The 16,412-nt window shown below is 36.8% G+C and overlaps 3 protein-coding genes across 5 annotated transcripts; all 3 read left to right on the top strand.

Moving 5' to 3' along the window:
• The first annotated feature begins 1,948 nt into the window (after positions 1–1,948).
• Positions 1,949–5,758, top strand: LOC126697456 (ACT domain-containing protein ACR9). The gene is made up of 6 exons (XM_050394469.1): positions 1,949–2,341; positions 2,981–3,199; positions 3,288–3,393; positions 4,099–4,453; positions 4,824–5,108; positions 5,207–5,758. Exons 1-6 carry the CDS (start codon positions 2,188–2,190, stop codon positions 5,351–5,353), a joined length of 1,266 nt encoding a protein of 421 aa, XP_050250426.1. The 5' UTR covers positions 1,949–2,187; the 3' UTR covers positions 5,354–5,758.
• Positions 5,759–6,674: 916 nt separating this feature from the next.
• LOC126697454 (uncharacterized) lies at positions 6,675–10,474 on the top strand. 3 transcript variants are annotated; one of them, XM_050394467.1, is made up of 4 exons: positions 6,675–6,963; positions 8,018–8,147; positions 9,550–9,642; positions 9,828–10,474. In XM_050394467.1, the coding sequence occupies exons 2-4, from the start codon at positions 8,041–8,043 to the stop codon at positions 10,342–10,344; spliced, it is 717 nt and encodes a 238-aa protein (XP_050250424.1). In that variant the 5' UTR covers positions 6,675–6,963; positions 8,018–8,040; the 3' UTR covers positions 10,345–10,474. The 3 variants fall into 3 exon arrangements, with proteins under 3 accessions (XP_050250424.1, XP_050250422.1, XP_050250423.1); XM_050394465.1 differs by having other exon boundaries at positions 6,677–6,963; positions 7,937–8,147; XM_050394466.1 differs by having other exon boundaries at positions 6,677–6,963; positions 7,930–8,147.
• Positions 10,475–11,317: 843 nt separating this feature from the next.
• On the top strand, positions 11,318–12,501 carry LOC126697455 (enoyl-CoA delta isomerase 1, peroxisomal-like). Its single transcript, XM_050394468.1, has one exon. It carries the CDS (start codon positions 11,452–11,454, stop codon positions 12,163–12,165), a length of 714 nt encoding a protein of 237 aa, XP_050250425.1. The 5' UTR covers positions 11,318–11,451; the 3' UTR covers positions 12,166–12,501.
• The last annotated feature ends 3,911 nt before the right edge of the window (positions 12,502–16,412 follow it).

Here is a 16,412-nt window from a genome sequence, read left to right as displayed (position 1 = left end):
GCTTTTTGAAATTGGCATTTTTGAAAATGTGGGGGTTTCAAAAAGTACGGTATGAAACTGGACTTTTTTAAAAAGCTAAGTGTTTGATAAAAACTGTTAAAAAGTACTTTTTGAAAAAATTGAGTGTTTGGCTTGCACTTATAAAAGTGGTGGTTTGAGTTGTAAATTATCAAAAAGGACAATGTATATATAAGGGAGTGTATTTCATACTTAAACCAACTATTTAATAATACTTACTTAAAAAAATACTTATTAATAATAATAACAATAATAATTTATTTTTAACTAAAATTTTTTGTAAAAATATTGTTAACTAAAATTTGTTGTACAAATATTTTAAAAATAGCATTTCTCTAATATAATTTTTTTTTCATAAGCTTACTTAAAAAAAAAAAAAAAAAAAATTTCAAGCCGGTGCTCCACACCACATGTATAACCAACACAAAACCTTTTTTTTTTCCTTTTTTTCTCAGCCACATCTTCTTCACCTTTTGTTTTTTTGTTTCTCCCTTATCTCTATTTTCCTCCACACACTTCTTCACATTTTGTCTTCTTTCAAGTTTCAATAGCTCTCTCTCTCACTCTGTTTCACATCCTCTAAACTATTACTTCATCAAAGGGGAGAGAGTGAGAACTGAGAAAGATCAAAATGAAAAATAGAGAGATCTCGGCAAACCCGAAGAAAATGCCACTAGGTGAAAGGTTAGGGGACAAGAAATCCCGCTTTTACGACGTAGAGACGGAGTTCAACGATGGCATGCCTCTGCTCTTGTCTCACAATCTCTCTTCCGCTAGCTTCGACTTCGTTGTCGCTACTCTAGTTCATATAATTGCCCATAGAGACGGAGTTCAAACTATTACTGCAAGGGATTAAAATTTTTTTTTTTCCTTAGCTAATTTAGGATTTTGTTATAGGTTTTTTTGTGTTTGGATTTGGAAATTTGTTATTGAATTGAACCTGGGCTAGACGCTATTTTTTGTGGTCTTTGTAGCAATTAATTTATCAAAGGGTTCTGGGGCTACAAATGACGATCTACCTCGATTTATTAAAGAGTAAAATTCGGTTTTCAATAAAATGTGAAGGGCAATTTGATAAATGAACACAAAGTCCAACGCATGATTTTAAAAACCAAACCATGCATCAAACCGTTTTTTTGAAAATTTTCAATTCAACCCTGGTTTTTGACCGGTTGTTGACCAGTTTTGGGAGTTTTAACAGGATTGAACTGGTTCCTAGTTGAACCAGTTGGACCGACCGGTTCGGTTCTAAAAACTATGGTCCAACGGTAATATTTATGAATGTGCATGGGCTTTTGGAAAAGACATTAAAGAGCTGATTTCTGAGAACGTGCATTCCCCTTCATATTTCAAAAGTTGTGTTTTGAAAAAAAAAAGCTGCATTTTGAAACTTCACCAAACGTTTATATTATTTTTTTGGTTTTAAAAAGTACTTTTTGTAAGAGGAAAGTGCAAACAAATGGGTACCTAATTTATGGCATCCACTCATGATAATAGTTTTTTATCATCAAACCAAGACACTAATAAGCTTTTGGTGGATGCATAGATTGAATTCTAAATTTCTTATTCAATCACTAAAAATTTTATCAATTGAGTTAATCAAAAACCACATTATTGGGCATATCTAAATACAGCCTTAAAATACATCCCAATTCCCATCCCTATATGAGAGAAGCAAGCAATGGAGTGTTATCCAAAGAGACCCTGAGGTCCGTGACTCCAAACAGTTGCAGATTACAGTAACACCCATTAAAAAAATCATAAAAAAAAAAAAAAAAAACGCGGCTAATAGTTTGCCACAGATATTTGATAGTTGTGACATGGACTTAGCTATCAGGTGGGCTCCACCAAGCCGACAACCTCTTTTTCTTCTGACTTCCTCTCTTTTGGAAAAATGGCAAAAAACCAAATATATTTATAATCTCACCGCTGTGTCACAAACACAAAAAACCGTACAATACACTAATACAGATTATAGACCATTTCCAGCCAACCCCTTTGCCCTATCTACCATTTCGCCGCCGCCGCCGCAGCAATAGAGCTCAGCTCTGGAGCGAGGAGGACGATGATGAATATATTGATATGTAGCTCCTAGGGAGGGTGGGGGCATTAAAGTCATTTGGTACCTCTCTCTCTCTCTTCTCTTCTCTTCTCTGCTCAGCTCAGGAAATGGGCATTCCCTGCGACGACGTCGTGTTGATTCAGCATGGCGAAATTCCCGACGAGCCCTCCGTCATTACGGTGAATTGTCCCGACAAGGCTGGGCTTGGCTGCGATCTTTCTAGAATAATCCTCGAGTTCGGACTTTGCATTACCAGAGGAGGTGAATGTTTCATGTTTCATGTTTCATAGTACTGTGTTACTTCAAATTCAAAGCTTTGCTTTTTATAATTTGCCCTCGTTATTACTGTCTCTTACTCTCTTAGCTAGAGATTTTTATTGAGATTTGTTTTTTCTCTTTGTTTGTACAAATTATGGGTTGCCACTTGCCACTATCTTTGTTATTGACTTTGCTCTCTGTTTTTTGTTTGTTTGTTTGTTCGGTTGGAATTTATGTATCTTTTAAGAATGTCTTCTTCAGAATTTTAGTTCATATTTTTCGTTGGATAAAAAGAAAAAAGAAGAGAGGTTTAACCATCCACTGCAACACAACACTAATTCTAACTTTTACATCATTGTTTCTCATGTACCCACCTCTATGAACAAGTGCCAACTCATAATATAGCTAAATCTATTGGGAAGTTATAATAAGTTAGATTGAATTATTGTTGGGATTGCGAGTAAATGATAAGAGAGAGGGAAAGCGAGAGTAAGAATTAACATGTTTCGGCTACCATCACCACTATTTCATTATTAATTTTATTTTTTCTTGCCGTATGGTTATCAATGTCTCTTCTGACAGTGGTGTTGATAAAGCTCTGTTATCATTTGAATATTAATTAATAATGTCGAATTTGTGCAGATTCTTCAAAGGATGGAAGATGGTGTTACCTAGTATTGTGGGTTGTTCCACAACATAGCTCACTTAAAGTTGATTGGGAGAGCTTGAAAAGCCGGCTTCTAGCTGCATGCCCTTCTTGTTTGTTTTCGTATTACTTCAATCAGCAGTCGAATCGTCCCTCGCCATCTCCACTATACCTTTTAAAGTTTTGGTGCCTTGACCAAAAAGGATCATTACATGGTATGCACAAGGAACTCTTTAGTTATTGTCCTCTATAATATACTTTTTTCTGTGAAAGAAGCTGATGTATTGTTTGGCATATATGCAGATATTACTAGGGTGCTTTGTGAGCTTGATCTTTCAATTCAAAGAGTAAAAGTGATGCCAACCCCAGATGGCAGGGTTTTAGACCTGTTCTTCATCACAGACGGCATGTGAGTTATTATACTATGGTTCATAAGAATTTTACATTAACAAACATGCGGCGTTTTTAGTTTGTTGTGTGATATAGAATGCAGTCTATTCTTTAAGTTGGATCTTTTGGGGCATTTTTTTTATTTAAGTTCTACTTCTTAAAAATGTTGAGACTTGAGTTGATGCCTTGGATTCTAAATTAACTTAATCTATTTCTAACAAGCTAGGCGGATCACCTGTTTCTGTTGGATTGGTGGGTTGCATTGAACTGGATGTTTTGCTATCCTCAAATTCTCATTTCTGGCTTGGCTGCCATTAACAAACAAAATTTCTTGAACTTTTGCTGACAATTATTAATAACTGTACAATTAATTATTATAAATAAATGACTAATATATCTTCCACCATGATGTACCCAAATAGCCTTCTTTGATTTGATATTGGGAGGTTCCTATACAGAAAACATTGATGACAGGATTGCAAAAAAAAAAAAAACCTTAATTTATTATTGTTCAATTGACTGCTCGGTCTCCAGTTCGTTAAGTGTATCTTTCTTTATGACAAGACTTGGTTCAGTTGGGCCAATGAGCTATAGTTCAACTGGCACTTCTCATAATAATGGGATGTAGGGTGAGGTCAATGTGACTGAAATGACTGACAGTGGACTTCTATGGATCAGCAGTTATGTCTTATGAACCGTGATAATTTAAACTGAATCATTTCAGGGAGCTATTAGACACAAAACAGAGGCGAGAAGATGTGTGTGAACATCTGACAGCTGTTCTAGGAAAGAATTTTATCAACTGTGAACTTCAGTTGGCAGGGCCTGAGTATGAGCGTTTGCGGGGGTTTTCAGATCTGCCACCAGCAGTTGCTGAAGAATTATTTAGTAGTGAGCCGTCAGACAAGTACACTTCCATGTTGCAAGCTCTCAGCCCAAGTATGAAAACAGTAAATAAGGCGACTGTTACTGTAGATAATATAATGAGTCCAGTGCATACTTTGCTTCAGATACAATGTGTTGATCACAAGGGCCTGATATATGATGTTATGAGGATTACTAAAGACTGCAATATTCAGGTACTTAGTCATGAGTTCCTTGCTTGCTGTTTGACCCTGTTGGTTACGACTAGTTGTCTCAATATAGTTAGGCCTGATTCTATAGATCTGGCTTGTATAGGAACCTAAAATAGTTTTTCCCTTGTAGTTATCCTCTTCTAGCTGGTCAGTTTGCTGTCATCTGTGTTGATTGTTATGGAGATAAGAGTTTTCTTGGATGGTTGTGGTCATTTAGCTGTCAATGAATGATAGCTTTTCCTTTTAAGTGGGAACACTTTCATGTTTCTTGTTAGGCCAATGTGCTTTTTCAATGCTATATCTTTGGGTATTATTGATTTATGCTTTCAATAAGGAGTTGCCATATAAGGTTGTCTTGTTGTTTCTTATTCAGATCGTCTATGGTAGATTTTCTTCAAGTGTGGAAGGCATCCGAAATATGGACTTGTTTGTCCAGCAAACAGATGGGAAGAAGATTGTGGATCCTGAGAGACAGATCGCATTGTGTTCTCGCTTAAAAGAGGAGATGCTTCACCCATTGCGGGTGATTATTGCCAACCGGGGCCCCGATACTGAACTCTTGGTTGCTAATCCAGTTGAGTTATCTGGAAAGGGAAGGCCCCGTGTATTCTACGATGTTACATTTGCTCTAAAAACGTTAGGAATATGCATTTTCTCGGTAAGAATTTGATGTGTAAATTCTTTTGCGAATTTTTTCATATGTTGTTCCTTTACATGAGAACCTCTCTGAATAAACTCCCTTTGTTTTTGGTCTAGGCTGAAATTGTGAGGCATTCAACATCAGATCGCCAGTGGGAAGTCTACAAATTTCTCTTGGAGGAATCACGTGAATTCCCTTTGGCAAGCAGTCGAGCAAGAAGTCTGATTGTAAACAGAGTTCGAAGAACATTAATGGGCTGGTGAGCTGCTTCATTTGCTACATTTATTTTGGTGAGGAATGCAGTTTGGCAGCAGAATAGTATATGCACTACTGCATTTTCTCGACCAATCGACATCTCTACCTTGCAAGTGCGTCTTTCTTTGCTGATGCATGACAGATGAGTTTTCAGTTGTTGCAGTTTGACTCTTTTTTGAGTTAGCAGATCCATGTGTTGTTGCAAGGCTCTCACCATTGTAAATAATCCGACGTTTTGTTTTTCGAAGTTTAATTTTTTTTTGTAACCCATGTATCTTCATATACCTATCCTCAAAATTCCTAGTATCTTGTAAGTGAGCTTGGCAAGCAGTTCATACTTCATAAAGCCAACCATTTCAGCTTTAGAATGAATAAAAGGACTGAAAAGAATAGATAAGGTTGATCCTGATTAATTTGTTGATGATCCTTAACTGTTCCCAAAATCTTAGAACTAAGGCTTGGTGTACAACACTTGGGCAAAGTATATTTCCAAACGTGACTTAAAGTCGTGTTTTCAAGTTATAACAACACATTGTGTATAACATATTTTCCCTTTTCAAACATGGGTCGCCTTCTTTTTCCTAATTACTAATTGTCAGGTAATGTCATGCATATATGTTTGCCTAGTTTCATGACATAGAAGAGTGGTAGAAAAAAAAATTGACCTAATTGTAAAGCACATAATGTAAAAACCAGATTTTCAATTGTATGTGTGTGTTTATCAGTTTATATTTTGCACTCCTAGCTCTCAGAGTTGTCCCTGCACGCTTCGCTGTGGCACATGCTAGGAGGATGAATGAGAAATTACAGGGTTGGCAAATGACCGTTGTTTATTAATTAAATATAAATATAGTTGTATCTTCACAGTTATACTTATTGGTGTCAAAAGGATAGTTATATAGATAGGACCAATTGAGTGTTAACTCATCCTCTTTTAACAAATGGCTTTCATTTTCGTGATTCATTAATTAGTTATAATTATCTCACCCTGTATCCTGTATTCAATAGAGGAAAAATAGTTTATGTGTCAGGCGTATGAGACTATTGTCTCACTTACAGATGAGTCCCACATTTCATCCAACAAAATATTTCTCTATGGAGTTCCTATTAAAAATTTTCATAATTTGTGCCTATTAAAAAAAAATCATAATTTTGTACCAAAAAAAAAAAAAAGAAAAAAAAAAAAGGACCATTTCTCCTCCCCAAAAAACAATAATCTATTTGCTTATAATTTTTAAAAAAAATAAAATTAAGTTGAGAATTGAATTTGATTGCCATCTCTTATAACTTTTATCATTTCCATAATGTTGGATTGGATTATCTATGAATCTATTTGTAGAGTTTTTACGTGGGAGAAAATTATTCAGCAACAAAAAAAACCAATAAAGACGTATCTTGAGAAAGGTGGCAAACCAAACACCCAATCCAACGGCCAACACAACCCATTACTTCATGATTACGGTGTCGTTTACTAAAGCATGCTCGTATGAATTCGTCAAGTTTAAGATTTAGCTGATTAGGATTTTAATAAACCTGTTTTTAAAACCTTTGAAATCCGCTATTCCTAATCTGGGGTTTTGGTCTTCAGCTTCTGTTTGGTTCTAACGTATGAACTAAGGTATGTTCCTCCTTTACAATTCAGACATAACTGTATTTTTATTATAATTTTTTTTTGTGATTGTTTCGTAATGAAACCTCCCTGGTGGTGAATTCTTCTTACTTTTTTTACGCTTTTTGGTGATCAATGATGAAACAGGTTTCTAGATTTATCTGAATTTTTCTTTTTTTCCCACCTTGACTTTCTGTTTGGTTGCTGAGAAAATGTAGGAAAATTCATTTGGTTTTCAAGAAAACAAAGAGTGATGCTAAGTTTTAAAAAATTTCCGGGCTTTTGTTAAATTCCCTTGATGGGGTTTTTTTTTTTTTTTTTTTTTGGGGTGTGAATTTTTGAAATGTGGGTTTCTCCAAATATTTGGAAGCTACATTGTGAATCAAGGTTGAATATGAGGTTGACAGATAGGCTAGTGTATTGGGTTAGAATCCTTTGCGTATTGGTCAATAAGGGTACACTGTTTCGTTTCGTTTTGTTTTTTGTTTTTTATTTTGGGTGTGTTCTCTGGTTGGTTAGATATGCACTTATGCTTATTGGTTTTTGTGGAAAACTTAGGACTTAGAATTAAATGAAAGTATGACATTGAAACTATTTAGGAGTGGATAGGACGGATTGTTGTTTTTGTGGTTCTGGGTGAAGAAAAGTTCAAGTTTTTTCTTTTTTTAATCCTCTGTCACTCTCACTTCCAGTAGCTTCTAAAAAGTTCAATTATAGTGGCGTCCTCAGTCTAATATTGAAGCAGCTGATGATGATGACGGATTGTTTGCTTTGCTTCCTGTGCTTCAATCCCTTTTTCATTTTTTGTCCTCTTTGTATTCTCACTCCATTTTTTTTTTACTGATGTTTGATTGTTTAGTTAAATTAGGTTGGAATAAGAGTGTTTTGGTTTATAATTCTTGTTTCTTCTTCTTCCTTTTGGAATGACTGGAAGTAGACTTTGTTACATTATGGAATTTTTGTTTTCTGGTCAAGTTTGCAGGTTGGAAACTCACTGGTTTGGGATTTATTATCTAGAGTCGGTGGTGGTTTGGAATCGATTTCTATTTTGCATATCCCAAAGAGAATTACTACCAATTTTTTGAGATGACCCTTGATAGGAGCAGAAGCCCAGCACGGGCTAAGAGGTTTCGAAGCGGTGAACGGGCATCCTATCGTGATGCACCTTATCCAAGGGACCGTCGTACTTACCGGTAGGCTTTCACCATGGTTTAATAGCTATTCTAGACTTGTATGTACATTTTATTATTCTTGGCATTTCTCTTGTATAGTACCAGTATGCTAGGGCAATATTCTTTGCTTTTTTTGTCAAAATATATCATAATTTTCTTAATAATATGTGATTTCTGATGTTATACCATCAAAGTTTATTTGTCACTAATCATACTGTTTCATTGTGATCGTAAACTAATTAAGTTTAACACAAACACGCACACACACACACACATAATATATATATATATATATATATATATATATTCCTAAGTTGTTTTACATCAGAGTCTTAAGCAGAGCAAAATGCATATGGTGATTCTTATATCCCACACTAAAAAGAAGAAAAATCTCTTTATCCTTTTATGAGTTTGTGTAGCCATAGGTTAGGTTATCAACACCTGTCTGTCAAGCCCACAGCCTTCTTTTGTATGGGAGGTGATCATTATATTGATATAAGCACCTGTCTGTCTGTCGAGCCCACAGCCTTCTTTCGTAGGTTAGGTCAAGAAGAACTCCCAAGCTTTTTTGCTGTTGAAATAGGTTTAGGTGATCGTTCTAGCGCTAAAGGTTGCCAATTGAAAATGCGGTACATCCCAAATATTATTTTTTGCCTAAAATTTTCTTTTTATCCCTGTAGTATTTGGCTTTTTATGAATGGCACTCTACAAAGGGGAAAGAAGTTTTTGTTGGAAAAATGTAGCTACAGTGTTATAGATTCTAATGTGTTGTAAATTTATGTATTATAAAGTATTTAGGAAAAAAAAAAGGTTTATTGATGATGGTGCAATAGTCAAAGGACCTTTTAAATTTTAGTTTTAGTTGGTAGCTTTGAAAGGTCTTGGAATAGACCAGGCTGGATAGGTACTAGTGTATGTAGCTGGCCCTGCAGGATGTTAAATTGTTAATTGAAATGATGAGATCTTCCATATGATGTTGCATAGGACATGGTAGAATCATTGAAGAATGGAAAATGGAAGAAAAAGGAAAAGAAATATGAGAAACTTGAATTAAATAGTGAATATTAATTTCAAGTTTGGGAGTTCTTCAATATGTAGTATGTGGCAGGCTGGAAGGCTGGAAGGCTGAAGCATTGTTGAGGTGGCTTGCTTGTGATAATTTTGCTTCAGTTATTCATTGATCCACTGATAAGGTTTGCAATTGTATATATTTTTTTCCCTCGTTAATGAAAAGTAAATGCTTATTGAAGTTAATCTTTTAGGGTAAGAAACACCTGCTGAAACTTCTACGTTTTGAAATTGGCAAAACTTATTCATTCATGTGTGGACTTCATCTGTGTGTTAAAAGTTAAAACTATGATCTTTCTATTGAAACTAGCAATTTTTGGTCTATATTGTATCTTATTATGCTGTTACTTTTCAGGCAAGACTATCTGTGCAACAAATGTAAGCGACCTGGGCATTTTGCTAGAGATTGTCCAAATGTGACCGTATGCAACAACTGTGGACTTCCTGGGTGAGAATTTCCTTGTTTAATTTCTGTAGGTCCTTTCATGTTTTATCAGAGGAAAAAAAAAAAAAGCATAAAAACTTGGCTTCTTTACATTACTGTGAATCCCGATTTTCTGTTGTTCTAATTAATCTGCTTTCTGCAGAAAGGTGCTGATTGTTTTACTACTGTTACATGATACTTTATTCTAGGCACATTGCTGCTGAATGCAACTCGACAACTATGTGTTGGAACTGTAAGGAGCCTGGACATCTAGCGAGCCAATGCCCCAATGATCCAGTGTGCCATATGTGTGGTAAGATAGGTCACTTGGCTCGCGATTGCACGAACCCTGGTCTTCCAGCTCATGATGCAAGGCTGTGCAACAACTGCTACAAGCAAGGACACATTGCTGCTGATTGCACCAATGAGAAGGCCTGTAACAATTGCCGTAAAACTGGTCACCTTGCTCGTGACTGCCCCAATGAACCTGTGTGCAACATCTGCAACATATCAGGTCACGTGGCCCGTCAATGCCATAAGTCAACTTTGACATCTGAGATAGGAGGTCCTTTCCGTGATATCGTTTGCCGCAATTGTGGTCACCCTGGCCATATCAGCCGTGACTGTGTTTCTATTGTCATCTGCACGAACTGTGGTGGAAGAGGCCACCAATCTTTTGAGTGCCCTTCTGGTCGAATGTTTGACCGTGGCCTACGTAGGTATTGAGCACCTTGTGGGTAGGGTTTATTCTGAGGTTATTACTTACTGAATATTGAGTCATGATACATTGTGATTATAGATTGACTGATTATAAATGAGAGAAATAGTAGTTGTCTGTCTCCCTTTTGAATTTGAATTTATAAGTCTCCCAAAGCGCTCTTTTCTAGTTACTGTTGCGATTTTTTTTTTTTGGTTATGAATTTAATCATGTAACAAATGATCTCTTGTGGTATGGTACTTAGGTTTGGGACTTCTATGTTCAAGCCACTTGGGTGACTTTAATGGTTGGTTAAATTTATGAGAGTAGGCAATGGTTTGCCAAAGGGCTCTGTGATGGATTGGCAGGACATGGATTACTCACTCAAGGAGAGTCTTATGGCCTTTGCTGCGGCACCAGTGAAGCCAGTGCTTGCATTGGCCCGTGGCAGTCTTGTGCAGTTGTGCTCTTTTATGGGTGCATGTTCTACTACTAACTGTTTCTGGCCATGTGAAATAGGCTGTATTGATTGGAATTCTGACAAAGATTTGTGGTCACTTTTACAACCTCATATAACTTAACAATGTTACAGAACTAACAGAAGCCCTCAGAATAAAAATGTTACAGAAATCTGAACATGTCATCCGTAACGTGATTGCAGGCAACGTTTTCAAGTTACTGTTGCAGTTTTTTGTACTAAAAGATTGACTAAAGTAAATTTTTTACTCTTAAAATTTGTGGTTGTTTTCATTTTGACTTTTAATGTTTCAAAGTTTTCAATTTAATGCTTCATGTTTAATTTCGTTTTCATATTGGTCCCCTTTGTTCATTTTCATTGGTAATAATTTGATAACACATGTATATGCTAAATGGGCCTAAGCCCAGTTAAGAACCGACTGAATTGGGCCTTCATGAATCCAAAGAAAAAAACAAAAAAGTCAGCTTTTGACTAATCGAAAGCCGCCAAAGGTCAAAGTACTTAGTACCGTACACGTACCTGTCCATGCCATTTTAGAATTCAGAAGCTCCCACCAATACTAGCATTCGTTCAGTTCAAAGTTCGAACTCACAAAAGCAAGATTGTCTCTCTGTCTCTGTCTGTGTGTGTGTGTGTGTGAGGGAGAGAGGGATCAGAGATGTGCACGTTAGAGAAAAGAGGCAGGATTTTCATCCTAACGATAACAGGTTCCGATGAACACAGGCTAAACCCAACGCTCATCGACGCAATCCAATCGGCTCTACATCGAGTCCGAGCCGAGTCAGCCTCCTCTTCAGCTCTGATCACCACCGCCCAAGGCAAGTTCTTCTCCAACGGCTACGATCTCGCCTGGGCCGGCACCTCAAAAGCTCGAAAGGAACTCATGAACTCCAAGCTACAATCCCTCGTAACCGACCTCATCTCTCTCCCAATCCCCACCATCGCCGCCGTCTCCGGCCACGCCTCCGCCGCCGGCTTCATCCTCGCCCTCAGCCACGACTACATCCTCATGCGAAGCGACCGAGGCTTTCTCTACATGAGCGAGCTCGATATCAAGCTCGTGATCCCGCCTTGGTTCATAGCTCTCTTCGAGTGCAAGATCGGCTCGCCTAAGGCTCGGCGCGCCGTCATTTTGACGGCGGCTAAGATCACGGCTAAGCAAGCCGTCGAATTGGGGATCATCGACTCGGCTCACGATAGCGCTGACGAGACCGTTGACTCTGCTGTGAGATTGGGCGAAGAGTTAGCGAAAAGGGGATGGGATGGACACGTGTACGGTCAGAATCGCATGCGATTGTTCGCTAAAGTCTTGGATCAGATTGCTCTTGACACCACCGAGAGTACTCAGACTCAGACTCGATCGCGGATGTAAGCAAAACGCGTGTCGTTCTGGTTGTCAGTTATAAAACGGTAGTAGCTGTGTTGTCGTTCTGTGGTGCATGTATAATTTAACGACAAGTACTTGATAAAAAAATAATAATAATAAAAAAATAAAATAAAAAAAAAGCCCATTGATAACGACGTATCAAAAGGTTGTGTAATAAATTCCAGATTTTTAGTTCAATTAAGATTAAAATTCAATGGCTTTTGGACTTTTTTGACAAATGCATGTATGTTGTTTGAAAACGAAATTACTTGCTTTTATTTTTCCAATAATGCGACTGATCATGTTTGTTAAGGGAAATTTTATGGTCTTCTTGGATTCTCAGTGGTACTGTTTTTGTTTTTGTTTTTTTATTTTAAAACATTGTTTGTTTTTTAACACTCTTAAATCAAAGTGACTGTTCATGCTTTTTCCCAATTAAATTCTGAGGTTACGGCTTGAAGAACTGCAAGTCAAAAGGTGATGAAAATGAAGACAAAAGAGTCACATTTTATGTAACTACTAACTAGTGGGAACATTTACACACACAACAACTCAAATAAATGGATAAGAACGAGGAACCAAGATGAGAACAAACAAGTTGCTAAATGCTTTTGACATAAATGAATAGATGGTTGAATGCAATTATGCTTTATGTTTTTTTTTGTTTTGAAAATGATGTTTCATTTTTTTTTGGTTCAGTATTTCGTAATTTTCTTATAGTTTATTTGCTAAATGTTAGAATAAAAACAAGAACAAAAACAAAAAGCTCTATGCTTTATGTTTTTTTTTGTTTTGAAAATGATGTTTCATTTTTTTTTGGTTCAGTATTTCGTAATTTTCTTATAGTTTATTTGCTAAATGTTAGAATAAAAACAAGAACAAAAACAAAAAGCTCTTTACTTTTCATTGAGAATATGTCTAACAGTTTTGAATTACAACTATTTATATTTGCTCTATTCTAGAAATAACATATCTATTAAATCATTTATGATATTTATCTTACAACAAGTATTACAAAGTAGGTTCATGACTTATATGCAAGAGATTAAGTTTATTTATAATAAGGTCATGTTAACGGGTGTCCTTGGAGTAATTGTTAATAAACTATATGTGTGCGCCCTTTTTCTGGTTAATGGGTCAACCGTATGATTAGGCTCACAATTTACTTGTTAGTGTAGGTTTATGGGTATCCTACAATGGGAAATTCATCAGGACAAAGATTAAGGCCCATTAGTACTGTTAGTCAAGCTGACTGAGCACCTTTGATCATGTGTTTCCTTATTTGTTCTCTCTTTATTCTCTAGTTCTCTACCATCCAGTGTCCAACCCCTCTTTCTTCTATTTGCGTGCTATTTATAGCATTTCGTTGGTGGATCAGCAATGATTGCTTTTAACATTCTTCATGCGAGTAGGGCCATTAGAATTATTCCTGACGAGAGTGGCCCCACTTTGGAAACAGGAACTCAATTCTTGGGGCTAACAATAGACACCGGGCAATGCTCAGTAGTGATATTCCAAGGCATTACCGGAGTATACCGGAATGGATCTGAGCATGGCTACCCCTGATGACTACACAATCCACGGTTCAATCTGCTGAACAACATGGATTGGACCTATTGATAATGGGCCAATGACCGTACACTATATTATGAAAGTTTTGACATCACTTTTATGGAAAATCTAAAAAGCTGTCAATAAAATTAATTGTTTTATCATTTTCCCATAAAATATTTATAAAAATAACTCATAAACTAATGCCTTTATAATATCATTTTCCTTTATGATATTATTAGTTTTTTTTGTGGGAGGATGGGAAACCGAAGACAAGAGCATACAAGAATATGTGGGTAGAGTTCAAGACAAAAGGGGCACACCTTAGAAGGTTTTGTTAAGGAAGCCTCAGAGTAAACACAATAACACAATCACAAAACCCGAGACAATTGGCGTGCCCGAGGAACCAAAGGGTACGAGTACATTCCTGGAAGGGCTGAGGTTTGGCCATGAAGACCACAGAAACGTGACCGAGGAAAGGAAGGAAGGTTTGTCCTTGAATAGGTGAAGGAATGGTACAGATAAAACATCCATCACCTCCACATTCAATACTCTGCACCAATTTAGTTGGCCACATTAATGGTGGAATAACCCCTGAATAGTGTCATCACAGCTCACAACTTAACATAGTAACCTTCTAGTAAGGCCCTAATGGGACAAGTATCTGAGGAAAAGGCCTTGGCTGTCTAAGTGGAAGGCTATGATGCAATCTAAATGACTATATAAAAGAAAGGGATTCCTAGAAGAAGGGGGGGTCAAGAAAAAAGCAGAGAAAAAAGAGTGATAACATTGTAGATAAGGTTGTACACAGTGCGGTGCAGCCGGTTTTTTAGGGCATTTTTGCACCACACCTATAGGAGCGGTTTTCCCTCATCTCTAACCGCACCTCACTTGTGGAGGGGTGGAAACTGATCTACACAAGGTGCAGTACAAAATACCGGTTCGGTGCGATTAGTTCGGTTAATTCCTCACTTTTTCATAAACAAAACACAATGCAATTAACAACCTAAACCACATCATACTCATGAAAAAAAAAAAAAAAAAAAAAAAAAACCCAATATTCCAAAAACAAAAAATCAAAAGAAAACAAATTCACAATCTTTCTCTGAAACATACCCATTTCAAATCACAAAAACCCAAATAAATAAACAAAACCAAACCTATAAAAGATCAAACAAAACCATTGAAAATAAATTACATAAACAAACCTGGTAAAAAGCATTACATTTGTAAGGAAGAGCATCCGAAGTCAGAATCATCACTAGAAACTCTTGAGAATATTGTGAAAAAGTGGAGAGAGGAGAGGGTGAAACTCCAAAAAATACGGCATCAAGCACTAGATTGCGGTGGCAGCAAGCGGCGGTAGCAAGCGACAGAGGTTGAGGACTTTTGTTGCTGACTTGCTGGGACTGGAAGAGGCAGGCGAATGAGAGTGAGAGATATAGAGAGGGTGGGTAAATAAAATTAGGGTTTTAAATTAAAAGGCCAAAAAACTTTTTTTTTTTTTAATCTGATGATAAAACTACGTCGTTTTGGAGTTGATATTAAAATTTAATATCAGGTCCTAAAACGACGTAGTTTTAGTGCCAGATTTTATATAAAAATAAAATAAAGTAAGAAGAAAAAAGAAAACCTATCCTTATGTTAAGTCTAGCGCCATTTTCTTCTTCTTCCTATTCCTTGCATTTGCTTTCATGGCTTCTCTGGGTTTTCTTCAATCTACTGAAACATAAAAATAAAAAACTGTAAACATTGATACATATATGTTAAATTATAGTGTGTGTATTTATATAGATACCGGTGTGATGCGGTTTCTCGTCGGAGTGCAAAACAGTCACCGCTCGCCGCACCGAACGTCTTCGGTTTGTCCAAATCATCGCCGACCACGACGCTAGCCAGTTTCGTCGGTGCTGGTCGGTACCTGAACAGGCCTAAGAACAAGTATTAACCTACACCTCGGCCTAAAATCGAGGAGCATTGTCGAATTTATCATAGACTTAAATTATCGTACTTTTCCTGACTTATGTATCAAATATTCATTCCAAGATCACTTTGTAGACTTGTTAGAAAAGTAAACAAGGTTGATTGGCATCCCATCTCTATCAATTAATTGTGCGAGGTTGAAATTTTCCTTATTCTATTTTGGCCTGCCACATGTTTCAATTTAGTCTGTAAATTTTTGAATGGTTCAATGTTATAACTGCACAATTTTGCCAATTTTTGATGAGTCATGTTAATGGACGCCCTTAGGACAATTATTAATAAACCATAATAGCAAACAACATTTATTATTTTATCATTCTCCCAATAAAAATGATTTTAAAAATAGTTCATAAACCAATGCCCTAAAAGCATTGGTTAATGTGAGGACAGGAAAATCGAGCACGTTTATTGGGTTGTGGGCCGTGCTTGAGGACAAAGAAACAGTCGAGGATGGTTAAAGGGATTGTATAAGCCTAAATTAATGGGCCGGGGAGAGTAAAGGAGAATGACGAAGCAGCTGAGATTGCCGAGGAGCTGAGCCACCTTGGGAGAGCTTTAGGGTGTTAACCATTTTGGAAAGATAAGTTTCAGGGAAGGTAACAGAGCCAAGCCAACAACAAAAGAAGAAATATCTGAGAAAAATGTTGTCACCACCACATTAAATGCACTGCACCAAATGAACTTGCCGCATTTTTTGAGAAATGACATCTGAAAGTGTC

The sequence above is a fragment of the Quercus robur genome, chromosome 8, assembly GCF_932294415.1.
Source record: "Quercus robur chromosome 8, dhQueRobu3.1, whole genome shotgun sequence".
In the NCBI taxonomy this organism is placed as follows: domain Eukaryota; kingdom Viridiplantae; phylum Streptophyta; class Magnoliopsida; order Fagales; family Fagaceae; genus Quercus; species Quercus robur.
Note: the sequence above shows the minus strand (reverse complement) of the source record. Positions and strands in the feature narration are given on the sequence as shown.